This window comes from Neolamprologus brichardi, unplaced genomic scaffold, assembly GCF_056152115.1.
Source record: "Neolamprologus brichardi isolate AB-2024 unplaced genomic scaffold, ASM5615211v1 NODE_ptg000008l+_length_2720982_cov_1, whole genome shotgun sequence".
In the NCBI taxonomy this organism is placed as follows: domain Eukaryota; kingdom Metazoa; phylum Chordata; class Actinopteri; order Cichliformes; family Cichlidae; genus Neolamprologus; species Neolamprologus brichardi.
In genome coordinates this window covers 411,166-438,682 of record NW_028270135.1, presented here as the reverse complement: position 1 = coordinate 438,682, position 27,517 = coordinate 411,166, and the positions used below count along the sequence as shown (strand labels likewise).

At 41.5% G+C, this 27,517-nt stretch overlaps 1 protein-coding gene across 3 annotated transcripts; it reads right to left on the bottom strand.

Moving 5' to 3' along the window:
• Positions 1–3,045: 3,045 nt before the first annotated feature.
• slc6a20 (solute carrier family 6 member 20) lies at positions 3,046–21,672 on the bottom strand. Of its 3 annotated transcripts, none has more exons than XM_006808984.3 (11): positions 21,149–21,672; positions 19,635–19,775; positions 19,126–19,217; positions 18,786–19,013; positions 17,208–17,318; positions 16,866–17,107; positions 14,090–14,258; positions 11,149–11,350; positions 8,935–9,094; positions 8,630–8,795; positions 3,046–5,766 (listed from the first exon to the last, which is right to left on the bottom strand). In XM_006808984.3, the coding sequence occupies exons 1-11, from the start codon at positions 21,270–21,272 to the stop codon at positions 5,596–5,598; spliced, it is 1,806 nt and encodes a 601-aa protein (XP_006809047.2). In that variant the 5' UTR covers positions 21,273–21,672; the 3' UTR covers positions 3,046–5,595. The 3 variants fall into 3 exon arrangements, with proteins under 3 accessions (XP_006809047.2, XP_035771857.2, XP_006809048.2); XM_035915964.2 differs by lacking the exon at positions 21,149–21,672 and adding an exon at positions 20,846–20,926; XM_006808985.3 differs by lacking the exon at positions 21,149–21,672 and adding an exon at positions 20,842–20,898.
• Positions 21,673–27,517: the final 5,845 nt, after the last annotated feature.

The following is a 27,517-nucleotide window of genomic DNA, read 5'->3' as shown; positions in this document are numbered from 1 at the left end:
ATTTTTAAGTTATCTAAGTGACTTATATATCATGTTTAACCGGAGTAGCGAAAGACGGCGGTGGGTTTGAAAACGATTTCCCGGGAGTCCGGTGTTCTCACGGCTCTAGTGAGCCTAGCCCCCGGCTAGCTATCGAGCTAGTGGGTAACAGACGTCTCCGAAAACGTCGGAGCGCTTTTGAAAATATGTGGTGTCTTGATAAACTGAGCAGATATTTGAGGTTTACGCAGCTACATTCTCGCCTGAAAATATGTTAAACGTTTATTTTGTGACCCAGAAAGAATAATAAGAGTAATATTAAAACTAACTAGCTGCCGCCATTGTTGGAAACTGAGCTGGGCTGTGAATATGTGTGCTATGAATTCTGGGACACAGCTTCTTCTTCTTCGGGGTTTAACGGCAGCTGGCATCCTTGTACATGCAGTGCTGCCATCTTCTGTTTCAGTCCGTTATTACACTCTTAAATCCTACTACTTATTCCTGCGTCTTTTGGGATCTTACAAAGCTTCAAACAACACATCGACTATTAAATTAGTCGTCGACTAATCGTGGCAGCCCTACTATTAATTATACAAAGTTTTCACTCTTGTTCAACAAAAGGATTTTAGGAGTAACAGTAATACCATAGTGTTTACATTGAATTAGATTTAGGTTTCTGTATACAGTGTCATTTCATAACAGCAATTACCTCGGTGTACTCAAGGACTAATTTGCTGTGATGAGGATCAGTTGATGACGAAACAAGGAAGCTTAAAATACCAAATCAGATTAACCTCAATGTTCAAGAAGAGAAACATGCTGGGCGACCTCCCACAGGTCAAACCTGCAAAACACCAAGAACCAAGAATAAAATACAGCTTCCCACTGTCTTTATATGGACATTTTATTTTTTCACTTTAGAGAAACAGGCTTTCAGGTATCGTGTGTATAAAGTATGGTAGCTGCTAAATAGTTTCAGTACACCAAAAACAGTACATTAATAAATAAATGTGTCCAGTTATTGGGATTCAGTGAGCCAGATCACACTTTTACAGCTGACATTTTTTACATCCCCACGCAGTGTGACTGCACAATGATACTATCATGGTACATTATGATATTACAGGTGCTATGATCATCAGAAGAAAGGAAAATACAAAAATCCTTTGACAAACAACATCACGAGGACTCATGTAGAACTGACTGGTTGAATTGTAGCTGGCGATGCTTTTTCTATAAGAGTCATTCAAAGTGCTTTTTTCTGTATATGCACCTTGTTTCACCTTCACACAATTCACTGTGCGTCAGGAACAGCTCAGGCTTTGAGCTGCCCAAGGATAGCTATTCCAGTCTGCACGTTCAAGCGAGGAGCAAACCACCAACTTTCCAACCTTATGAGCCACGGCTACCCCATGATCAGCATCGTGTCATAGACCTGCTGATATCTAGTTTTCAGCATATTTCTAAACCCTTCAGTTTTATTTATATAGAGCAAAATCAGTACAACAGTTGTCTGAAGGCACTTTACATTATAAGTGAAAGATCCTACCAAGAACACTCCAACAATCAGACGACCGCACAAGAGCAAACACTTATAGTGAGAAGGAAAAACTCCCTTTTAACAGTGACAGGTTAGCGCCTCCCTGACCGATGAAACCACCTGTTGTCCTGTAACTGAAGTTCATAAAAATGTATCCATAACAAGGATGGAACATTCGCTCACAGTGTGTTTCTAAAACCTAAAGAGAATTATGGATTTGATCAACTGGTCTCTGAATGCTATTGACACCCTTTAACAAGAAGTCTGGGCTCGGGAGAGCCCGAGTGCCCTGGAGGGACTTTCCCTGCCGGATACACGATGGACGGGTGGCAGACATGGAGGATCGTGTGCCTGGCGGGACTGTCGATCGAGGACGCTGAAGATATCTACCTATTCAGAACCATGATAACAGGGTTCTTGCTGATTGGAGCTGGCTTGGCCCTGGCTTATCGAGAATTAAGAAAGCGGAACCGGCTGTTCAAACCCCCCCAAGGCTGCTCGCTGGGATTGAAACGATGGGACGAGGCGTGGCTTCTCAGAACGGGCTCATCGAGAGCAGCATGGTTAAGACCTTGGAGACGCTTACGGCTGCAGTGAATACTCAGAATAACACCTCTGAACGTATATTGGGATACATCAAGGACAGGCCTGCTCAGAATAACACCTTTGAGCGAAAGTTGGATTACATCGTGGAACAGCTGACTGCAGTCGTGAGTTCTCAGAATCGGCTCTCTGAGCAAAAGAATGAAAACACCAGCAAGTTTGATACCATCATGGGGAAGCTCGCGGTTCTCCAACGGGAGATTGAGAGACCAGTGTCGGAGTGTTAAAGAACAGCTTTGAAATTCTCATGAGTTGTCGCAAAAGACAAATCACCATCATAATCTGGATACCCCTTCGGCGCCAGCTGTGGGCTCAAGGCTGGAGCCGAACAACAACACCCTGATAACGACTGTGTTGAGTCTGTTCTTCCCGTTCCATGCAAGGCCACCTGGGTTGGCTGGAAGACTGTTTACTTAGCCTGGCAGGGTGAAGGACACTGTCTCAGCTGAACTATGGACACGCACACACATACATATACTGATACTGATAAGCACTCACTGACGCATCACCCTTCCTACCCCGGATCCAACGCCACCTCCAACGCTTACCTCCCCTCTGATGTGGACATCGGGTCAGTTGGAGGCGCAGTCGAAGATTGCAGCGGTCCCAGATCAGATGTACACACTGGAACTCTTTCCCATGTTGCTGTCTGTGTTTATTGTGCTGTGGTGTGTTGATATCTGTGCATTCCTGTATTATCCTTCTGTGTTACACATTTCAATGTGTTTTTCCTCGCTACCTAGCCTGACCTGTCTCCCCAATGTGATGTTTGTGTATTGTATGTACGGTCGGAGGTCTGTCATCTCGGTTGTGGGCAAAAGACCTGCAACTGACAAATAAAGGCTATCTCATCATCTCATGTGAAATATGCATGAACATTTAGATGCAACATGGTCAATAAAAACAAGACACAGGAACAGACATTTTCATGTAAGGTCAGGAGTTTATTATGGAATTTACATTTGACTCCTACAGTCAGTTATGAATACCTGCAGGTGGCAGTATGCAAAATCTGAGTCCAAATGATTACAAACATCACTCCATTGATGTTTGTAATGGTTAAAGGTCAACTGGTTTTATATAAGAAGCAGTTCAAGGTTTCAAACTTGGTATTTACAGATGTGCTGGGACAGAATCCATCAAGAAAAAAAGAGATGTCTGTCTTCTAAAAGACACGCGCACACAAATGTCTTACTTCTTTAATCAAAACCCCCCACATAAATTTCAGATGAAGCTGAAAGACAACATAGTGACTTACAAGATGCTTTATGTCCAAGAAAACTAACAGTTCATCATTTATTTACTCACTGGCACAAAAAGCAAAAATCACATTTTTGATTAGTCCAATTATTCGGTCATTCGATGACACATATCCAACAGTATATACACATTTGACATATTTGAGAATCTACAAAGACATTTTTTTTGTTACAATTGTGTTTTGGCACAGCACTATTGGCTCATACAGGTATTTTGGTTCACAATGAGCTGCCAGCCCTTTTAAAATGAATAAAAAACTAGTTATCAAAAATCCTGTAGAAAGCAGATAATTCGTACACACATAATTCAGTGCCAGCTATAATTAGACGACAGGAAAACCCAATGACTGATATATCATATTTACCTTAAAGAAAGAAAGAAGGGAAATCAGCCGATGTGGTTTGATACGTCTCAGCTTTTGTGCAGTCCAACAGTTCCAGCTCGAGTCTTGAATCAAGTGTCATTTTTGGTAGTGATACAAAAACGCGTCTTTGCTCAAAAATACTTAAAAACAGGAAGTAGAACCTCTGTAATGAGATTGTTGTCACAGGCTCTAATCTAGCATGTGTGTGAGAATTTAACCAATCACTATTCTTATTAGACAGAAACAGGCGATAGTGATGTGTCGTTCGCGAACGAAATGGCTCTTAGAGCCGACTCTTTGACGTGAACGACGCGAGCCGGCTCCTTATCGCGAGCCGTCACGTGTTTTTTTTTTTCTCTCTCTCTCGCACTTTTTTTCTGCTTCACTCCGCACGCGAGCCTTGTGCTTTACGCTGGGCAGAGGGGGGAGGGGCGGTAGTTACACTCAGTAGCACAGGAACAGCGCGGGAGAGAGAGAGAGAGAGAGAGAGAGCCAGGGACAACAACCTCACATTAGAAAGGTATAGTAATCATCCACAACTATTTTCAGTTGCAGATGATAAAAGATTCAGAAAGTTTATTCATGCGGGTCCATATGACAGAGAATGAGCATCTTCTTTTTGTTTTCATATTTTAATTAATATTTAATTGTGTTGTGGTTTGTAGTGTTTTGTGTTGTTTCACTTTAAATTTGTAAAAGGAAAAAGCTGAAAATTTAAATAGTTAAAAGTTGAAATGTGAATAGTTGATTTTTGTATTATATGATTTATTTATTACATTTTATGTGGAGTGAATAAATAAAAGTATATTTACGGAGGCCCCTACAGACAAAGCACGTACAAACTCCAAAACAGATTTGGTGTGTGGTAGTAACAGGTAAATGAACATGGTTTTTCAATTATTTGAATATATATGAGTGCCTGTGTATAAATACACAAACAATACACATATGCTTTCATGCTTTCAATTGTGTAATTTAAGTGATCTAGTAGCTCTGCTTTGGAAGTTCAGTTCATGCTAGAAATGTGTTTTGCAGTTTGTACGTGTTTTCTCTCTAGGGGCCACCGCATATATTTATATATAAACATATATAAATAAAACCACTTTTTTTACGTTAGTAATTCCTTTTGTGCATAATTTTATATTATTGTTAATAATAAATTAATTAAAGCAACAAAACAACCTGAAGAGCCGGTTCTGAGCCGAAAGAGCCGGTTCTCTAAAAAGAGCCGGAAATCCCATCACTAACAGGCGAGTCCACTATAGTGCGATGTTATAGTGTGATTGGACAGGACTTCCTTTTTTGATACCTACTTCTGTGTACTACTGCTTTAAAACATGTTTACAGTGTGTAACATGGGAAAAAATGATTAAAACAATACATTTAAAACTCATAGTAGCTTATGTACATACATTCATAGTACCGTACTACTATTTAGAAAAATAACGACAAACAAATTCCAACTATATTTAAACATCTGACAGTCAGACAAACTACATCTGATAATGTGAGCAATAATGTTCCACAGATTTAGAGGATATTCTTCTGAATGTTTAGACTTGAGTACTGACAGACGTCTGACTTTAATACTGAGAGAAACAACAGATTCAAAGGAAATATGGAGAGTATTCTGAACAAAGAACGCCTGAGTTTGATGGCGCCTAAGCTGTTACTACGGCAACACTGGGACAACGTCGTTTTTGCAGACAAACAGTCCAAAAGGGCCGTCGCTAAGGTGAAACTCAAATCAAACACCACACACTCTGTATTAGGTAAGAACTACTGTACTCCTGCTGCTCAGCTGAAGTGCAGATATGGAGAGGTCCAGGAAGCGGGACAGGTTTGGTCCCTACACTGATACCGTACTCACAACAGATGGACGATTTTCATAGGCTCGATCTTTCCTCTTCCTGCAGAAGGCATACAGAGCTGTGAGGGGAACACAGCTGATTGACGACACCAGCAGCAGCGCGATGAAGACCTGACCAAAGACGGGGTACTCCGTCACTACTGATGCACCCTGGGAAGCCACACATACAGTTCACCATTAGCAGAAACTTTTGCTATCAACTCACAATATTTACTTTGCTTTCTGATTGTAACGGCATCAGTCTGTAGAGCGGTGCAGCTGCAAACATATCCAGATCCTAATCTTGGTAAAGACTCATAACTATGTGAAAGGTATGGCTAAATAAAAATGTCATCACTGATGTTCAGTTTGTGTGTGTTCTGCTTGTACAATAATATCACGTGTCCAAATCCCAACACGTTATAAATAAAATTGTAGAATAAAATAAGATGATATGACAGTTTGCTGTTACACTGGATTACTCATTTACACTCCAGCCAACTCTGCCAAAGTAGTATCCAATGTCATCACTAACATCGTGTCAGAAGGGTGTTTTTCCTGTTTCTGATTCATTTAATTATACTTTTTTGACTGCTAATTTTCAGTTTGATCTCTGTGTACAGGGATGGCATCAAACTCCCTTCCCTATATCAAAATATCTCCGTGCTTCCAAGAATTCTGTCTGACTAGGATTTTGGTGGAATTCAAACTCTTGAATGATAGATTTGCTTCAGTCTGAGGAGCATCAACAACTCTTCAGAAAGTTTAGCAAATCTCGTTTGTCTGTACCAGTCATAATATTTTTGAGAAATTCCAGTCGGGCTTCAAAACCTACCACAGCACACACAAACAAAAAGTACTAAAAATTGTTAATAACATTTTATTAATCACCGATTCAGGTGACTCAGCTGTGCTCCTGCTTCTAGATTTAACTGCAGCCTTTGATACCGTTGACCACAGTAATCTGATCTTGCGATTGGAGCAATGTGATATCAAAGGTATGCCTTTGGAATGGTTTAGGTCCTTCCTCTCGGAGAGGATTATTTTACATCCTCCACAGCTCCATTTACTTGTGGTGTCCCGCAGGGTTGCGTATTAGGCCCAATTCCCTTTTCAGTCTAAATGCTCCCCCAGGCCTAATTTTTAGGAAGCATAATATCTGCTTTCACTCTCACGACATCCAGATTTATCTTCGGATATTAGAAACACCTCCACTCCCATGGAATCTTTATTCAAATGCCTTGACAAAGGTAAAACCTGGATGGTCTCAAATTGTTTTACCTTTAATGAGACAAAACTGAATTATTTTTGGACCAAGCTGTAACTTTTATGCCCCAGATTAATTCGCTATACGCTGGTGTCAGTCCAGTCTGCCACGGCTTCAACTCGTACACAACGCTGCAGCCGGCCTCTTGACCCGTGTAAGGAGACAACATATCACCGTGGCGCTTGCCTCTCTTCATCGGTGCGATTTAGGATTAAATTTTAAAATCTTTTGACTTATAAAGTGCTAAATGGCCAAGCAACAAACTATTTGTCTGACCTTTTGCAGCTTTGCACGCCCTCTAGAGCCTAAAGATTGTCTTGTAAAACAAAGGAGGGCCTAACAAAAAGAAGTTTGGGAACCACTGCTATACTGCATGAGAGTTACCAATTTTTTTATTCAAATTTTCCCACCTGTGTGATGATATTTATGTTATTGTTTAATTGTTACGTTGTACAGCACTTTGGTCAACTCTTTTTTGTTATTAAATGTGCTTTATAAATAAATAAATGAAAAGATAGATACTTGTTCTTCATTGAACATCCCCAAACTGTTGCCATAAAATTGTCCAAACTGTCTTGGTATGCTGAAGCATCAATGGAATTTTGCAGGAACTAATGGCCGAGCCCAGCTCCTGGGAAACACCCCCACACCATAAACTGCCCCACCCAGACGTTACACAGTACCTTTCTCCTAATAACCACCAAAACAGACTGGTCCATTGGATTGCCAGACACTCAGCAAGCTTTGAGATCACTGCTTCAGACACTTTGCACTGCGCTTGGATGCAGCTGCTCGGCCGTGGAAATAATAATAATAATAGATTGCATTTATATAGCGCTTTTCGAGACCCCTCAAAGCACTTTACAATACCACTCTCACATTCACACACTGGTGGAGGCAGCTACAGTTGTAGCCACAGCTGCCCTGGGGCAGACTGACAGAAGCGAGGCTGCCATATCGCGCCATCGGCCCCTCTGACCATCACCAGTAGGCGGTAGGTGACCGGGGCTCGAACCGGCAACCTTCCGATTACAAGACGAACTCCAAACTCTTGAGCCACGATCGCCCAAATGGAAACTCCTTCCATGAATCTCTCTGTGCAATGTTCTTGAGTTAGTCTGAAGGTTATGGGATATCTGGAGGTCTGTAGAGATTGACTTTGCAGAAAGATGGCAGCCTTTGCACCTCAGCATCTGCTTTGTGATTTTATGTGGCCTACCACTTGGTGGTTACGCTGCTCCCATTCCCAGTCGCACAAACAGTTCACTGTGGAATACTTCACACTGGAATTCATGGAGCTCCTGAGAGCGATTCATTCTTGCTCATGAAGCAACAAATCTTGATCTTGAGCACAGTTTGGGTAAAAAAAACTATTACATGATAATTATGTGCAATTTAAAACTTCAGATCAATACTGTAGGAGGAGTACAGATCCTTGTTGGATGGCAGACGGACTTTGGTCCTTTGGCTGGATGAGCTAATGAAAAAAACATTTCCTTTACTTTTGCTTCTTGAGTTGTTGAGCTACTTGGAAGTCGTCGATTCACAGCATCATTTAAATTGAAACGATCCTATTTAATAGTGCACTACGCCATCTTTTTTGCCATTTTCCACCAGACTTTTCCACTCATTTCCTTTTTGGAGTGCACGGTATCACAGGAGACTTTGTTAAACACGACCTAACACAAACCTTCAATAATGATAATCCATACTGTCTGTTGAGGAGAAAGAAAAAATGTCTACACGAATATTGAAACCAGAACTCACCAGCTCTTTATTCCATGCTTGGTAAGTGGGTGCCCCTCCTTGGATGTAGTTAATGATGAAAAATATAAAGAGGCCAATAAGGAGCAAGGGACTGGTTACTGCCCACATGATTTTCAAGTACCAGTTGGGACGATGACCAAGCATGTCTTCTATGTCTTTTTCAAACCTAAAGAGAGTAGAAAACATGTTCGCATCGATTATTGAATTTTACAGCAGTAGAGTAGTAGTACATTATTTATAGCCAGAACAAAAAGGTTTTAATCTACAGTAACAAATGTGGAAACAATCACAATGACAGCACATACCTCTTAATTCCATAGATGTAACTAACAGCTACGACCTCAATGAGGACGATGAACAGCAAAGAGAAAGAGGCTGCGTAGTCGTTGAATATGGTAAACCAGTAATTCCCTGAGGTGGTGGTGAAGCCCAGGCCCAGCAGCAGGCAAAACACACACACCAAACCTGCAAGAAAAGCTCACACCTCAGTCACTGGTGCACCAAACTACAACACCAGTCACAATGAGCTGCATTACACGGAAGAGGATTAGGGCTTATTTTTTTCAGAATTCTGGATTTAACAGGAAGCCAAAACAGGAGAAATCTGCTCTCTCTTTCTAGTCCCTGTCAGGACTCTTGCTGCAGCATTTTGGATTAACTGAAGGCTTTTCAGGGAGTTTTTAGGACTTCCTGATAATAATGAATTACAGTCGTCCAGCCTGGAAGTAATACATGCATGAACTAAATTTTAAGCATCACTGTGAGACAGGATATTTCTAATTTTAGAGATGTTGCACAAATGGCAGAAAGCAGTCCTACATATTGGTTTAATATGCACACTGAAGGACACATCCTGGTCAGGTGGCTGCAGCCTGGCCCTGTACCAGGAGCTGCTGCTGAACACGGTGTTCCCACAATGATTCGTGGAGGAGCTCCTGGCAACAGCGGAGTGGGTCTGCAGTCACTGGCAGGCCAGCCTTGAGGTTGCCATGACTGTTTAGCCAGTGGCAGGAGGTTGGCTGGTCCTGGCCCCAGAGGGCCCCAAGAGTCCCAGCACCACCATTTTTCTCCAATAATGTTTTGTTGTGTCTCGGCATCTCGCTATGGAACGGACTGGCTCAGGTTCAGTAAGTTAATGGGGCAGTGCGCAGTGGTGCATTCACAGCTGGGAGAGGCATGCGGTGTCTCTGCTGCACTCAGCTATGGTGTGGGGACACTGATTCTGGGGGACGTAGCAGGGCCTTCACAAGAGATCATGTTGGTTCCAATAGATTTTCCACCGCAGCAGTGTCATAATAACACCCTACACTCAGCCTTTGACCAAGTCATGAAAACTGATGGTCAAACAGTGTGTCCTGATGTAACAGTAACGCACTCTGTGTTCATTGGAGACAGATTGTGTCGAGTGACTGAGACACCAGAAGAACACAACCAGTTTCAAGTGTTGAAAAGCTGGTGGAAAAAACACAAACACGGCTGTAACGAGCCACCCGAAAAATCATTTCGGCTGCTCACATAATAATAATAATAGATTGGATCTATAAAGCACTTTTCAAGGCTTCATTCACTCTCACATTCACACACTGGTGGAGGCAGCTACAGTTGTAGCCACAGCTGCCCTGGGGCAGACTGACAGAAGCGAGGCTGCCATATCGCGCCATCGGCCCCTCTGGCCAACACCAGTAGGCGGCAGGTGAAGTGTCTTGCCCAAGGACACAACGACCAGGACAGAGAGCCCGGAGATCGAACCGGCAACCTTCCGGTTACAGATGCGCTTCCCAACCCTGAGCCACGGTCGCCCATGGGATATGATAAAACTCTGGAATCGAATCATGACCTGATTCTATTGGCCGAGCATCTGGGAGGATGTGCAGCGATGGGGAGTGTCAGCTGGATAACCTTTGCGCCCGTTACCAATTATGAAGGTCCCGTTTGGTTATTGCAGCTAAATGTGTACTGTAAATGCACAAATGCTCTGTATACCCCCGTCTCCTTAGTTAGATCAGCTGTGTCCCTCCTGTGGTTTGTGCCCTCGTGCATATTTACGTCTGCGTCTCCCACCGTCCTCTTCCTCCGAGCTGTGTGTTACTCCCTGTGTTTAGTTTAGTTTAGTATTTCTGGCATCCCAGCAATGAAGCTGTGTGTGTGTCTGCTTCACACACCAACTATTATAAAGTCTGTTCTGAACACTCAAAGCTCTTTTTACTAAAAGCCAAATTCTCACACACCGTAAAGCTCCTGGTATTCCTAGACATCTGCCTGCTTAGAATGGTAGGACCATAAAGAATCACTTTGATAATATCTGCACGGCCTGTCGTAAGAAGTAGGAGCATCACAAGTACTTTGAATTCTATTTAACTTTGTGCACTCAGCTGAAAACTAGTTTTATAAGCTGCAATAAACATAAATGCTGATCTTTACCACAGTCAGTGTGTTTGTAACCCAACCAGACAGACAGGAAAAGTGTGGTTCAGTGAGAATACAAAGACCTTCTCCACCAACATCAGTACGGATCTTACCACTGAACAACTCGTTGCTCATGCGGGACATAATCTTGAAATCACGTAACGGGGTGATGATGGCTGTAACGTTTCCCAACATGCTGCCCATTCCTAACAGCAGGAGCATGAAGAAGTACAGTACAGACCACAGCTGGGGCAAAGGCATGTTCTTAATGGCCTCACTGTACACTATGAAGGCCAGGCCTGTCCCCTCTACTGCCTGAAACAAAAATAACGGGAGTTTATAGTTGAAATAGAAACTGAATTCAGTGTCAGTGTTTTACATTCATATGTCAAATAAAATGACTTCAAAATGTCTCTTTGTGAAGTATTATTCATACAGACACGCTTCACAGAGATCATTCTTATAAAATACCTATAAATGGATGCACATGCCTTATCTCAATAATTATAATTACAGTAAAGAGGTTTCATGTCTGTGAAAATGCAGATGATGTATTGTATCATATACTGATGGGGAACATATTTCCTGCAGAAATATTATGCACAGTTTTCCAAAAATACAGTGTACTGAGGTGTTTTTAAAGTTTTTGGTAATATAGTAAATATTTTTAACCTAAAAGTAATAATATTTTACAATTCAGCCAGGGTGGAGTGTAAATATGTACCAACCCAGTATCATAGCAAAATGTGTAACCGGCCCACCATGTCCACTTCACACTTTGCCTCTCTAAAACGTGAGAGAGACAAACATGCATGAGTTGCATTACTGCATGCAGAAATTGCATTACCAGCAGGGGGAGAAAATATATTTAAAGCCACAAAATCGTAACATACAAAGTGCATCGCAGGCTCCCAGCATTGTCCCGATTAAGCGGCTAATATGGATATACATGCGAATGTGTTAATATTGTTTAAACGCTTTCCTGTGATTATTTTTATGTTGGCTTGAAATCAGATATTTCCCTCTGCTGGTCCTGCAGCTTATTGCAACTTAATGCAACGTGTAGATTTTACGTTTTGGAGGCAAAGCGTGAAATGGGCACTGTGGGTCGGGGTGTTTGATATCGGGTTGTACAGACAGGCAGCACAAGTTTTAGTCATTAGCTACAGGTTTTTAATTAAATGAGCTACACAAAAAACCACTGTGTGTTGTAACAGGAACAGGAAGTGATATAATATCACAGAGAGACCAAGTCTACAATAACACAACAAATAGCTGTCTGTTAAAACACGGCATTGAAAACAAACAGAGAAAAACTGCCAACCCTAAAGTTTTTTGTTTGTTTGTTTATGTTTGTATTTGTTAACCTGTCATTTAAACGTTCTTGTTGGACTGTGGCAGTTTCAGGTATTAAAATGCTATTCCACGTCTGGACACTAGAGGGTGCATAGTGTTTTTGTAGTTTAGTTAGTACCTCGCAACAACAAATTTTATTTGATTTAATTTGAACTCCAAAGTGAAGGAGGAGATCATTGAGATGAAGAACTAAAATAAAACTGTAAGAGAGACGGCAAAAACAATCTGGTACACCTGGTTACCTTTATCAATGCATGTACAGAGGCTTTATAGGAAAGTGCAAACTACCGTATTTTTCAACCATAAGGTGCACCGGATTATACAGCGCATTGAGGTAAACAAAACAGTCAGATAAGTCGAACTTTCCTCAGCTCATTCTTCTTGCTTCCTCCACTTCCCTACCACTGATTCATTAATGTTGAATCCTCTCCAGCGGCTCTATTCCCATGTTGTTGCAGTATATTAATGACTAACCTCGTATTGTTATTGGCTGTAGCTCAGGTGGTGGTTCGATCCCAGGCTACATGCCAAATATCCTTGGGCAAGATACTAACCCCATGTTTGCCTACTGGTGGTGGTCAGAGGGCCCGGTGGCGCCAGTGTCCGGCAGCCTCGCCTCTGTCAGTGCGCCCCTGGGCAGCTGTGGCTACAATGTAGCTGCCATCACCAGTGTGTGTGAATGGGTGAATGTAGTGTAAAGCGCTTTGGGGGCCTTAGGGACTGAGTAAAGCGCTATACAAATGCAGGCCATTTACCATATTGTGGATGGATTATCTCAGTTGTTCTCCTGACTGAAGTTTGGTCCGTTTACAGCATCCTGCCATGCAACTGCATTTGTCTCTAACCATCAGGAACCCTCACGTTAACTTTTATCGAGTGGAAAAAAGTTAGTGTTCATCCTTTTAATAAATTCTGTTTTCATGGATGCCTGGATGTTAAACTTAATTGTTACACCTGGTAAAGCAGCAACACTGATCATTTTATTAAAGATGAAAGAATTTAGACAGTTTTTTACTCTCAGTGATGCTGCAGTGTTCGTTTGACTTTGGGACCTGAAGCAGACGGAGTTTAGGAACCAGATTACACCGTGAGGCTCCTGACTACGGCAGCCTTAATGCTCCAACAATCCATGAAGCGCTGCGGCTTTATAGCTTAGCAAAGTTGTACCAAAACATTTTTGACAGATTTTTGAGCGCCATGTACCACATAAAATCGGTTTGAGGTCAGTAAGCACAACCAGAATTCATACATAAGGCACACTGTCAATTTTTGAGAAGATTAAAGGATTTTACGTGCGCCTTATAGTGTGTAAAATACGGTAGTGGTTACCCTCAAAACAGAAAGGGCTGATTAGATTGTCAGAAAACATCTAAAAAGCGTGCACTGTTCTTGGACAGACAAAAGGAACAGCTCATGATCTTAAGCTTTTTTAAATTGCAGTGGTATGTGCATGTCAATCACATCGTCACTGTTTTATTTAAAATATACCGGGGTAGTGTACAGAGGCCAAATGACAGAAATTGTGTCATGGTCCAGAAGCGTATGGACCTAACTGTACGATCAGACTCTGGGTGACAAACGTTGATCATTTATTGTTTCTCTTTTTCTTCCCGATTTAAATAACTTCCAACTTTCCATTATTTTATAACTGAATAGTGTTTCCTGTGTGGTTACTGTATGTAGATGAGTGTAACTCACTGTGTCTAGTTCCTTTTCCAGGTTGCACTCTCCCTCTCTTACTTTGTCAGCAATTTGGGCAAACTGCTCTGGATATGTTGTGTTCAGCTTCTCAGTCCACTCGAGAACGCTGTCCCTGCTGATGGCGTCTTCTGCTAGATCGAAGGTATTTAGCAGCAGAATGCGCATTCTGAAAACGAAGAAAAAGGAGCACAAATTAACCCCAACCTTCAACAATGATTGCACAGGCCATTTTGCAACCTGTTGAACTTAGACGTATTTCACAAAGTGTTTCCTTCATTAGACTGGGAACTGATGTGATACTGAACTAAGTTTACAGTCCATGTTTTTGGGGCAGATAAGAGACAGTTTTAACTGTTTTTGTTCTTAGTTGTTTCAACTGCAAAAAACAACCATTTCGTTCTTACTTTTTTGTATTACTTTTGTAAAATCATTGCATTTATTCACTTCATGTTTTGCTGCCAACCACTGGCAGGTGTAGTGAATGACACTTATGAAATACAATGTTCTGTTGGGTTTTGGCATTCATGTGGATGGTACTTTGACCCCTACCACATACCAGCCCCCCACCACTAACCCCCAACTACTATCAACTCCAATCCCTCCCATCCACCCAACCCCCCACCACACCACAACACACATATTTGTTCAGAGTTGTTACGTCTTGTTGTTAAGTGATCTAACACTGGACACGTTCTGTATACCAGATTCAAGGTCCAAAGTCCTATTGTGCAAAAGAAAGAACATTTCTGTGTTTTTCTTTTCAGTGATAAAGCAAAGCAACATGCTATGTTGTTAAAGTACCGCATTACTCAACTGACAGAGAAATGCACACAGCCTGTTTTCAGAATACAGTGACAGACTATTCTCTCGATGAACATGGTGTCAGCTGTTATCACAACATACAGCTTCATTTCAATGTAATCTTTATTGGAGAAGTGCAAAATGTACACTGGTGTCGTCATTTTCAGATAGGTTTTGTTGAGCTCGTCTGTAACTTTGTTAATAATGTAACAGAATCAAAACCATACTCTTTCCTCATCCTCACCGGGTAGTTTTTGTTCTCCAAGCCTTATGCTAACCTCTAAAACTAAACATAACCAAGTAGTTTCGGTTCATCAACCTAACCAAACAATGACTAAACCGCAGTTTTACAATGGTCCCAAACAACTGGTCCAGGCATTACTCGAGCGTCCTGGTTGAACGATTGATGTGTTTGTACCACCTCACCTTGATCCTACAGAAGACTTTTTAAAAATGGTTTCCATGTAAAAGCACTAATACGTGTCATTGTAGAAGCACTTGCATGAAGATGTTAAGATGACAGCAATAAACACTGTTCATTTAGAGCCCTTGCTGCTCTCCCATAAGCTTGTGATCTCACAACTTTGCAGCCACTGGTCTCAGACATTGCCCTAGCATGGCCAACCAGGACCCACTCTCCATCCCTGAGCAGCTGCATCACCGACTGCTATTAACTTCTTGCTAGAGTCGCTTTAGCTAGCTAACGCTAAAATGTCTCAGCGACAAACAAAACTCACCAAATGTTCAGTTGTTGGCTGCGAGCGCAAACACAGACGTCTTCACGCACTCCCGGCATCTGAGGAACTGAAGACCCAGTGGATTACTTTTATTTTGATGCAATGTCCCCACAACAATAGGAAAATCCATTGTGTTTGGCTAATGGCTAATGTGGCTAATGTTACCCAGTTAATGCCCACAGGCCAGAGCTATGTTTAAACTGTAGTCTAGGGTCCAAGTGAAAAAACAAACCAAACAGATTTATATGTATCTCTACGCTCACTTATACTGTTTGTTTTGTTTTGGTTTATTTCATCAAAGTCAGTCAGATTTAAGACTTCTATGACGTATTTAAAACCACTCTGAAGGAAAAGAAAACCCAAGAAAAACAAAACTAAAACCTCAAATGCTTCCGGGATTGGGGCACCAGCAGTTTTGATTTTTTTTATAACCTTAAAACAAACTCGTCTGTGGTATTATCTCCAACAAGCTAATGTAATGTGCACGGCTAGTCCAAAAAGCTGATGTAGACGGCCTTGTTTGACCTCCATACAAATGCGTTTGCAGTTTCATGGTCCGGGAATGCTGAATTATGCTGAATTTAAAACTTTTCCTGCACAAGACATAAATGTTGCTGACCTTACTGTGCTGATGTGGATAGTACTGATATGGGATTAGCTTGGTGAATGGTTTAAAAATAATAGCTGACACACGTTATTTTCACAAATATCATAACAGAAAAAAAATCCCCATGTCTTATTTTCTCTAAGATGAGAAAAAAGATTTATTCAAGATATTTTGATGCCAATTAAGGCCAATAGTTTACTCACTCTGCCTTAAATATTGTCGTTTGCAGCTTGTATTGTTAACCAGAAGTCATTTACAAGTCATTTTCCATGCCAGTGTTTTACACTGTTACAATCCTGATCTTATAATTGTAACATCATATCACAACATGCAAATTTGGCTGTTTTGACATATAAAATACTGGTTCAAAGATAAAGTTTGTGGTATTTTTTAAGTTACTCAGTTGGATTTGAGGCCACAAAGAGCCTCTTTAAAAATGAGCTAGTATAACAGTATGTTACAAAGCATGTGTGATATTCTGAATTTTGGAAATTGAAGTACACATGCCTGGATTTGTAATTACTCGTTGAACCGTATAATATATCACGCCTATAGGGACACACCTGTAAATTTACAGGCATGCTTGCATGTGTAGCGGGAACCCTGCATTAGCACAAAACATACATACCTGTCCAGGCAGTTCTCGTAGTTGAGAGTAGCCTTAAAGCCATAGATGGCGAAGGTGACGATGCTGGCAAAGATAGAGGTTCCACTGTTGATAAGTGAGACAACGATGGCCTGGTTCTGAAAGTTGTTGTTGTACTGGTTGTAGCTAGCAAAGGCTATTAGTGAGCCAAAACCCAAACCGAGGGAGAAAAAGATCTGAGTGGCCGCATTGATCCACGCTCTAGGATTGGCAAGTTCAGCCATCTAAAAGCAGACAAATGTACATACACATAAAAGATAAACCACTCTAAGTATGAAACCTGAAGAGTCTTATCTGCGTAGCACATTTCCTAGACACTCTTACCTTGGGTGTGAACATGTATTTGAGGCCATTGATGGCACCATGAAGAGTCACACCCCGAATCAAGTAGATAAACAGGACCAGATAAGGAAATGTAGCTGTGAAGTACACCACCTGTAGAAGCCAACCAGCACAATCATAGAAAAGTTCAAATGTGTAAGTGTGATGATGGAATGTTAATGAATTTTATCATAACTTGGTAACTTTGTGTTACAGTATTTTTTTAGTTAGGCACTAGGGTCTGCTGGTTTAAATATTTGTAAATTACATTCACCAAATCACCCATTAGGTACACATTGCTACTAATGGGTTATACCCCATATGCTGTGTGGTATAGAAGGCTTGTTAATATTGCTCAGAGATTTTGGTGGATATTGACATAACATCACACAGTTGCTGCTGTTGGTCCATATCTAGGAACATCTCCACTTCCACCACACCGCAAAGAACTGTGCTAGATTCATATTAAGTACAGTGAACTGAGAGAACTAATTACTCATAACCATCTCACAGATGGAACATTCTGTACTGGCACTTTTTATACTACTGTTAATAAACTTAAAACAGTTAACTGTTACGGTTACTTAAGAATCCATCACTTGACCCATCAGTCTTAGCCAATTATAGGCCAATCTCCAACCTTCCTTTTATCTCAAAAAAATCTTGAAAGAGTGATTTTAAAAGACAAATGGTTTATTTGAAGAGTTTCAGTCAGGTTTCAGAGCTCACCACAGCACAGAAACAGCTTTAGTGAAGGTTACAAATGATCTTCTTATGGCCTCTGACAGTGGACTCATCTAATGTTACTGTAAATGGAGAGTCCTCTTCACACACTGAGGTCAATTATGGAGTTCCACAGGGTTCAGTGCTAGGACCAATTCTGTTTACATTATACATGCTTCCCTTAGGCAGCATCATCAGAAGACATAGCATACATTTACACTGCTATGCAGATGACACCCAGCTCTATCTGTCCATGAAGCCAGATAACACACACCAATGAGTTAAACTGCAGGAATGTCTTAAAGACATAAAGACCTGGATGGCCGCTAACTTTCTGCTTCTTAATTCAGATAAAACTGAGGTTATTGTACTTGTACCCTGAAAATCTTAGAAATATGGTATCTAACCAGATTCTTCCTCTGGATGGCATTACCTTGGCCTCCAGTAACGCTGTGAGGAACCTTGGAGTCATTTTTGACCAGGACATGTCCTTCAACGCACATATTAAACAAATATGTAGGACTGCCTTGAGTGGTTTTCAGCTTTGTGCTCCTTGTTTTTGGTTTTGTGTTGATATGACTTTTTAAAAAAAAGATATATGTCCTCATTAGGATTGGGAATTTTGTCATTCTGTGGGTCTGCAGCCTAAGATTTATACTGTTAACTTGTTATATTGTATAAAGCACTGTGAGTGCTCAGGCAGAGTTGAAAAGCAGTATATAAGAACTGGTTTGTTTACCATTTAATTATGTGACAATGCATTTCGGGATATGTTACTTGGCATCAAAATTTATGAAGTAGCATTTTCATGATGGCGATTGTTGTGCTCATATCACACAAACTCATGAGTCTCCTTACCTTTCCTGTTGACTTTACTCCTCGCACAATGAACAGGTAGGTTATTGCCCAGGCAAGCACGAGACACAGTGCCTGTCCTGTATGAATGCCTCCATTCTCTTCAATAGAAGAAGAGATGTTCAGTGTTTCCCTGTAGAAGAAATATTGGGTGGGTGTAGCCACCTCACACTCCTCTGTAGGTCCCGTTCGGTTTGAATTTATGGGGCATACTGACCAGGGCAGGACTGACTGCAATTGACATAAACATGAAGAGCAGCAGAGATGTGTTACATGCAAATGAGCTACAACAATGTAGCATGTGTTTGAAAAAACTGCAGTAGCTTGAAAATTAGCAGCTCACTTGAAATGAATGAAAGAGGTACCAGAAACTCCATGCAATGATGACGTTGTAATAGAGACAGAGATACATGGATGTCACAAGGCTAGCAAGCCCTAAAACAGAGAAGAACAGCAAATCAAATCACCAATCTCACATTGACACTTGTTACTATACCTGCTGTGCTATTGTAGGGTACCTGCATATAAAGCGCCTTGAGGCAACTGTTATTGTAATTTGGCGCTATATAAATAAAATGAAATCAAATTGTCTACATAAAATTAAACTGTTCATTTGAAAGATTAAAACTTAAACAAAGTCCAGGTGTTTTTCATTCACAGCACTCTACAAAGTTCTGTCTGTAGCTCCTTTGCACAGACTCCTTTTTAGCTTCTTCTAATGCAACATTTAAACTGCTTACTGTTTGAGAAAGGCTCTCCTTGGTACTCCTTTATAACACCTCTAGTTTTCCAAAAGTGTAGCTAAAAGTGTGCGGTAAATGCATTGTGACTTCCTTTTAATCAGACACTTACCCAATCCTCCCAAATACGGGCTTATCGAAGTCCATGCCCTGATGCTACCTAAACGCATCTTCTGACCAATGGCGAGCTCCATGTAGAATAAGGGCAACCCCTCCAAAAGCAACATGATGAGATACGGGATTAGGAACCCCCCTGAAAGCATGAAGGGTGAATACAGTACAGGTGTTATACAGTGGACAAATTTGCTATATAAACATCACCACAATTATAAATAATTATAAAAATATGCAACCATAGCATTTTAAGAATCCCATGAGTGTAAACCAGAAGCACACTTTCTAAGCTGATAGGAGCCATATTAACCCTTGGATGCACAATCTACCAATACCTACCTACACTCTTCCACAAGTGGGGTCAAAAATGACCCCAAATAAAATCAATGCATTTTGTTATAAACTTGGTTTCCACTCTTTTCCCCCTGTCTGTGTCCTCACCTGATACTCTTGTGACCTTCAGGTGTTTTGCGTAAGTGGCTGAAGACAAGCATTTCCAAATAACATTTTTATGGTGGTACCCTTCTGTTTGGAGAATTACAGTGTGCCAACAAACCCCTGACCCAACTGGCACCAGTCCCCCTACTTGGCAGAAGACCATCTATCTGTGTTTGGCTGTGGTCAACCTTGTATGTGTGAAACATCTTTTCACGTTGTTCCTTCTGCAACTCACAGTGTGCTGAGTTTCTAATTGCACTCACAAAGGTGATTTGTTGTCAAGACAAAAAGTGTTATGGTGTCGGTCGACACAGTACTGTCGTAGGTATTAGTACGCTGAAAAATTCCACATCCACACAGTAAATGAAGGGTGACGCACAGAGTCAGAGAGAAACATCGGGACAAACACACCCGGCACAAAGTGCCATATGTTGGAAACATTTCCAGGGAAGAAGCGAAAACATTTTTTTTTTTTAAATGTCTGAATGCTTGCGCTGCGTTTATTTTAGTTCGTCTTTAAATTGCGCACTCTCATCACTTAAACGGGGTCTGTTTAAACAAGTCGACTTCTGATTATTATTATTTGCTTTTCGCTCCAAACGCTTAATGACCGTCATCTACTTTTATTATTGTTTTCAGCAGTGAGACAGCTGACAATAGTCCGATATGGATTCCACAGGAAATTTACCACGAGAACGCCCCGCCCCCTTTGATAACATCTTAATCAACAACTCTTCACACCAATTAAAGAATATTAAGTTACTTACTTACAATTCAATCAATGGTATTGAGACAATTATAAACGGACGTTTACATGACACATGACTGTAGTAACTGTCGTTAACAGCTGAGCTGAGTGAAAACCGTTATGTACAACATCACTGAATGTTGTACATAACGGATTCCATTGAATCTTTGAAGAGAGAGAGAGTGTGTTGGGATTTTTCATTTCAAATCAAATACACTCTGTGCGGATCAGACATAATCTCCGCAAACCTGGTAACCTCCCTCCGCACTCAGAGGCACAAGAAAGTGCTGCTCATGACTTAGTGTAAGAGGGTCACACGGACTTACCTCCACCGTGTAACTGACAGAGGTATGGAAACCGCCACACGTTTCCCAGTCCGACTGCATATGATACACACGCCAGCACAAATTGCATGGGGCTGTCCCAGTTGGGTCTTCCATCTTTTTCCATGACTCGGTCCTGTGCGTAGCCTCAGTGAGAAATAGTGTCCGCTGTGTGGGTGAAGCTGTGCTCAACCTGAGCCTGGTTTATAAGCCCTCTGCGACTGTAGCGAAGGCGGAGCCAAAAGCTTCTGTCATTCAAAGTGTTAGTAAAGGGGGTGAGGCATGGAAAATAACCCAGGTGGATGTTTCTTTTATTTGATACATACATACTGCAGAGACAGGGGCAAAGAAAAAACAAAGTCCTTAAGAAGCACAATACTAGTAAGACTGAATAAATGTGTGTGAATGAGAGGGAGAGAGGTGTAACAGCAAAGCTGCAAGTCAGTGTTGGGGAGTAACTGAATACATGTACCGCCGTTACGTATTTAAAATACAAAATATGAGTAACTGTATTCCGTTACAGTTACCGTTTAAAAAGCTGGTATTTAGAATACAGTTACTTTGTTGAAATAAATGGATTACACGGCGGTACTTCCCTGTTTCATATTGTGGTGGGTCAGGACTGTTTGGGTTTGTTTGACAGCTACGTTCTGTTGTTCCAGGCGGTTGCCATGGTTACAGGGTGACGCTCTTTTTGTTGTTGTTGTGCTAAGCTAACAGGCAGAATGCTACCGGTATAGCTCTAAAGAATGTAGCATCATGGGCAGTGTAGTCCGTGCTGCAGGGAGAATGGACTGCCATACCCGTTATGTGTCTGTGAGCGAGGGAGGGAGAAAAAGGAAAAGTACGAGCTGTCATCGAGCAGAAACGGGAGCTGGAAGCATGTAAATATAATAATAACCACTGCAGCCAAGAAGAGAGCCTGACGAGCCCAGCTGTAAGTAAGCTATTAAGACTCGACTGTACACCGTGTTCGTGTTTTCCTCTGAAACAATAAGTTCTGTTGGAGCAGCCTTTCAACGCCTCTCTCTGTCTCTGCTAGCAAAGTTGACCCAGACAACAAAGTAAAGCTAGTTTTCAGCTACGAACCCGACACGAACCCACCGTATTAGCCAGAGGTCCCTTTACTACGGTTCGGAGCCGCGGACCTTCAGTAACAGTAATAAATCACAGCAATAGTACATTCATGTAGTTGTAAACAGCATGATAATATATTAAGTAATCCAAAGTATTCAGAATACGTTACTCTCATTGAGTAACGTAACGGAATACGTTACAGAATACATTTTGGGACATGTAATCTGTAATCTGTAATGGAATACATTTTAAAAGTAACCTTCACAACACTGGCTGCAAGTACAGCCAGTGAAACCAGACGAGTACCTGGGGTCAACCATTCAAAACAACTGACAGAGGCCAAGAGAGGTGAAGAAGAGAGTGCAGGCAGAGTGGAGTGAGTGTCAGGGGTGATTTATGACTGGGCAAGATAAGATAAGATAAAACTTTATTAATCCCTCGGGTGGGTTCCTCTGAGAAATTCGGTTTTAAGTTACAGAAGTTATAGAGTTACAGAATATTATATATATATACACACACATATATAAATACAGAGACATATATAAATAAAATATATGAAGAAATAGAATAAATAGGAATAAAAATAAAAATACAAGTGAATTGCACATTTCAAGTATTGAGGTCTATTGCACCGTTGACTATTAACAAAAAGTATTGCACAAAAAGTATTGCACAGTGAAGAGGCACTACAGCTTAGTTGTCCCCCCCTCCTTTGTCCCCCTGTCTCCCCTCCCTCTCCCCTCCAGAGAGGAGTTAAACATCTGATGGCGTGTGGGACAAAGGAGTTTTTAAGTCTGTTGGTCCTTGACTTTGGGAGAAGCAACCTGTCACTGAACAGACTCTTCTGGTTGTTTATGGCCGTGTGCAGAGGATGCCCAGCATTGTCCATAATGTCCAGCAGTTTCTTTAGTGTCCTTTTCTCTGCCACTGTCACCAGAGTGTCCAGCTTCATGCCGACCACAGAGCCAGCCTTCCTGATCAGTTTTTCCAGCCTGGATGAGTCCTTCTTTGCTGTGCTGCTCCCCCAGCACACCACAGCATAGAACAGTACTCCAGCAACCACTGACTGGTAAAACATCCTGGTTAGCAGGTCTACAAGATGCTGGATTGTAGATGGTGGCACTAACAACCAACCAACCAACAAAAAAGTAGGAGGCACAGCTGGAAGTGGTGGATTGGAAGATTTTCACTCAGACTGACCAGAGTGGGCTACAAATGAGAACATTAGCTCAGGTTGAGTGATTTGGAGGCAATATTAGAGAGTTAAGGTTGAAATGGTTCGGACATGTGCAGAGAAGGCAGAGTGGATGTAGTGAACAAAGAATGATGAAGACAGCGATGCCAGGTAGGAAGGCGGGAAAAGACCTCAGAGGAGGTTCATGGATGTAGTTAAGGAGCACATGCAGAGGGTTGGTGTGACTAAAAAGGATGAAACAGGCAGATGGCAGGGGTCTCAAACTTGAATGAGCTGTGGGCCGCTGCTGCCGCTGTCATCTCATTGGAGGGCCACTTTAGTGTTCAAGGGGTACAAAAAACAAGCAAGAAAACACCCACAAATATTTCCAAAAATGTAGCATTTTGTGTGTTTTTTAAAATTTCAAATATTGTTTAACAAGACAAAACTGCCAATGTGAACATGCTTTTTTCTCACTTGTAACTAACTGAAGCCTTTCATTGAACTACCAAATAAACACATTGGTGCTGTGTGGCCACACACGTGGCAGCACTTCTGCTGTCATTGTGTTTAACAAAATCAAAATGCAGACATTAGTGTACACGTGAGATTTTGACTCGCTCACTGAACTAACAGCCAATCCCCCAGCATGTTTGTGCTTTCTGCTCACGCTGCCTTCATATGAAATCACTTATTTTAACATTGCACTCAACAACAAACAAATCCTCCCTAACAAAAAAAGTCACTTCACTGCCCAAACTGCATTTCTTCACGTCAATATACAAGCTGCAAGTAGGAGTGACGTGGGCTGCAACTGGTCCCCGGGCCGCGGGTTTGAGACCCCTGCCCTATGGTGTCCGCTAAAGGGAGCAGCTGAGAGAAGGAGAAGGACTCCCACATGATGTCCTCTGTAGCACACATCACGCAGAGTTCCTTTTTTGAGGGGGGTACAGTGTCTGCAGCCTGCTATGATGAAATGAGCTGGATATGAAAAGTGAAAATGTTTGTTTACCAGTCAGACTGTTTCTGGTCTTACCTGTGGACACTGAGTGAACGATCACAAATATACGTGGTAAGGCCGTACAGATAGATCAGCAAAGTGAGTGTTAAACAACAGACTGCGCTCTCCTTCAGCTCCTGTGCAGAGCTGATTGTTGAATATGTGCAGACAGCAGCATGTTTCTGTCTCCTGACCACCGTAAGGACAGCAACACCAAATTACAAAAATGCTTGCACTCAGTATCTCCTCATTAACAAACTTTTAACTGAAGATGAATCATTGAGGAATGAAGATGTTCTCACAGTATTCTTCACTCACTGACTGCCTGTAGTTTCTAATATCTCCGTTTGCTCCTAACACAGCTGCTGTCCACACAATAAAAGAAACAGGATTAAAACAGCAAAGCCCAATGTGCTAAAACCAACTGTGGACATAATTATATACGTTTCTACAGGACTGAGGGAGTTATCAGTAAAGACTGTGAATCCTTCTTGATCCCTGCAATGAGTTTCAGTCTTTCTGGGGCTTCTGAACTGACGTCTCTCAGTGGGTCAACAGAACGTCTGCCATGGGACAGCTGTGATGAAAGAAAGCGAGGACATTTCTCCAAAACCAAGACCCAAGATACCCGGCTTGGTCCTGATGCTCTCCCTCTGCAGGGTGAGTGTTGATAATAATGTGGACTCTGGATCCTGTTATGAAATGAACAGAAAGAAATGACACAAATTTCAGCTGATTGCACTGCTGAGTACCCTCGGCCAGAAACGGACAATCAGTTTCTGGCTGCAGCTCGACAGTCCGGTGGACCACCTGACTCATCCAGGCTCCTCCACACAGTCCTCATTCATAAAGTGCTTTACAGACCCGAACATTATGGCTAACTGGGGGATTTCCCCATTTTAGTGCAGTGGACAGAAAACTCATTGTCACAGCCAAAGTGACCCCACTGACTGATTTTTAGTTGTATTGTCTTTATATTCCCCTGAGTTATTCAATTCAATTCAATTTTATTTATATAGCGCCAAATCACAACAAAAGTCGCCTCAAGGCGCTTCATAGATACAGAGAAAAACCCAACAATCATATGACCCCCTATGAGCAGCACTTTGGCGACAGTGGGAAAGAAAAACTCCCTTTTAACAGGAAGAAACCTCCAGCAGAACCAGGCTCAGGGAGGGGCGGGGCCATCTGCTGCGACCGGTTGGGGTGAGAGAAGGAAGACAGGAAGTTATGTTATCATTAAGTATCCAATTTGCATTTTGGAATGCCTGGAGAAATGCACACTTCAAAGAATACTCAAATCATCCTTTAAAAACAACAACAAAAAAAGTTGTATATATTACAGTTATTAGTTCTGTTACTGGTTAGACTTCCAGTAGTATTGACCATAACCAACCAACCTGATGACACACACAGGTCAGGTTTATATTGTTTATTGTCATTTATGCTTAGAAATATTTAACCATATATTCTTAGAGGTGTATAATCGATTGTGTAGTGATAGGATGTGTGATCCTTAGGAGTCTGCAAAGACTTTGTGTGCATTCCAGAGTGTTCTGGCATTCACACCCACATCCTGGGAGCATGGGAGAGGTCGTACCTTGTTTTATTGTTTTATGGTAGGATAAACGTATCTATATCTGTTTTAGGCTAAATGCCTTTTGTTTAGATGAACTGTTGGACTTCCAGACCAGCAGGTTTAGGGAAGTCATTTATGGGGTCACACACACACACACACACACACACACACACACACACACACACACACACACACACACACACACACACACACACACTGTGAAAAGCACAGAAGAAGAGCTCAGGATGGATGCTTTGTAGTAAAGTTACTGAATTTATATTAAAATCTACAGATGAGCTGTTAACTTAGTTTGACATGATTTGTAAATCAGGCAGCTAACTGAAGGTAGCCTTCCACTTTCTATCACAGTGATGAATCTAAAGGGGGGCATGAGGTTTAGAAAACCATATTTCCATCAAGGCTTTTGTAAATTGTTAGCCGGAGTACCCACGCAAACACAGGGAGAACATGCAAACTCCACACAAGAAGGACCACCCACGTAGTGGAACTGAAGGACCTTCTTGTTGTGAGGCAACAGTGCTGATCATTGTGCCGCTGAGCAAAGCTCAGCTCTGTAAACACATGTAACATTCTGTAAAAATACTGATACATTTGTAAGAATGTGAAGCAAACTTTTCTTCATTTAGTATTCTGCAGAATTTTGAGGTGAAAATTTCATTTAATGTTTTGGAATAACAAAGGAAAACACAACAAAATGTGAAAATGGTGACGTGGAGTGAATACCTTCAGGATGCCAGACAATACAGATACACAGTCAGCTGCTCTTTTGTTTGCTAACACAATTGAAATGTATCATCCAAATAAAGCTGAAAAATAACTGATAAAAGTGACAATTGCATAGAAGAGCATCTTTTCTGCTGTTTGAACTTTTGTAAACTAAAGGCTGAACAAGTTTGGGGCATCGTTTCAATTTGTGAGTGGATGGAAAAAGTTTAAAAATGCTCCCCAAATGACAACCTCTGTAGATGGAACATGAGGCCAGCGAGGAAGTTTAAAACCTGCAGATCCATAAACTGGTTTCAGAGGGAGGTCGGGCCCTACAGACACCCATGTTAAAAATTCCCAACTCTGCAAAATTAAAAACCATACTTGCAGATTGATACAAAATGGCTTAAGTATCATTTGTATCTTTATTTATCTGAGGATTTTCAAAGCCTGCTGTTCGTTCTTATGTGAAAACTGTCTCCTCAGTGCTTCAAACTCAAAAGCTTCTGTCAACTGTTGATCTCTGAGCTCTTTTAAAGACGCTGCTCCAAAGAAAACAGTGAATCTTTTCCTTGCTGGTCCCCATGATTATCAGATGGTGATGCAGCTGATTGTGTAATGGCCCACGTGCAGTTTCTTGCTGTGTCCCACTTAACTGTTTGAGGCCACCCCACATGCATATGTGTTAGGGAATATGAGGTGACAATGGACTGTGACACAACAGGATACTCATCAAAATAATGAAACCAACTCCACGAACAAGCATAATGTTGTATACACCATGCACAACACAGTTCTAACATAATTTATTAAAAA

Bases quoted from the DNA above. Each gene is read 5' to 3' on its own strand.
- slc6a20 (XM_006808984.3), bottom strand. From the start codon at position 21,272: ATGGAAAAAGATGGAAGACCCAACTGGGACAGCCCCATGCAATTTGTG. The intron at 17,108-17,207 runs GTAAGAGTGTCT...GTCTGCTTTTAG, and splicing joins AATACATGTTCACACCCAAG to ATGGCTGAACTTGCCAATCC. The intron at 5,767-8,629 runs GTGAGTTCTGGT...GTGGCTTCCCAG, and splicing joins AAGCATGGAATAAAGAGCTG to GGTGCATCAGTAGTGACGGA.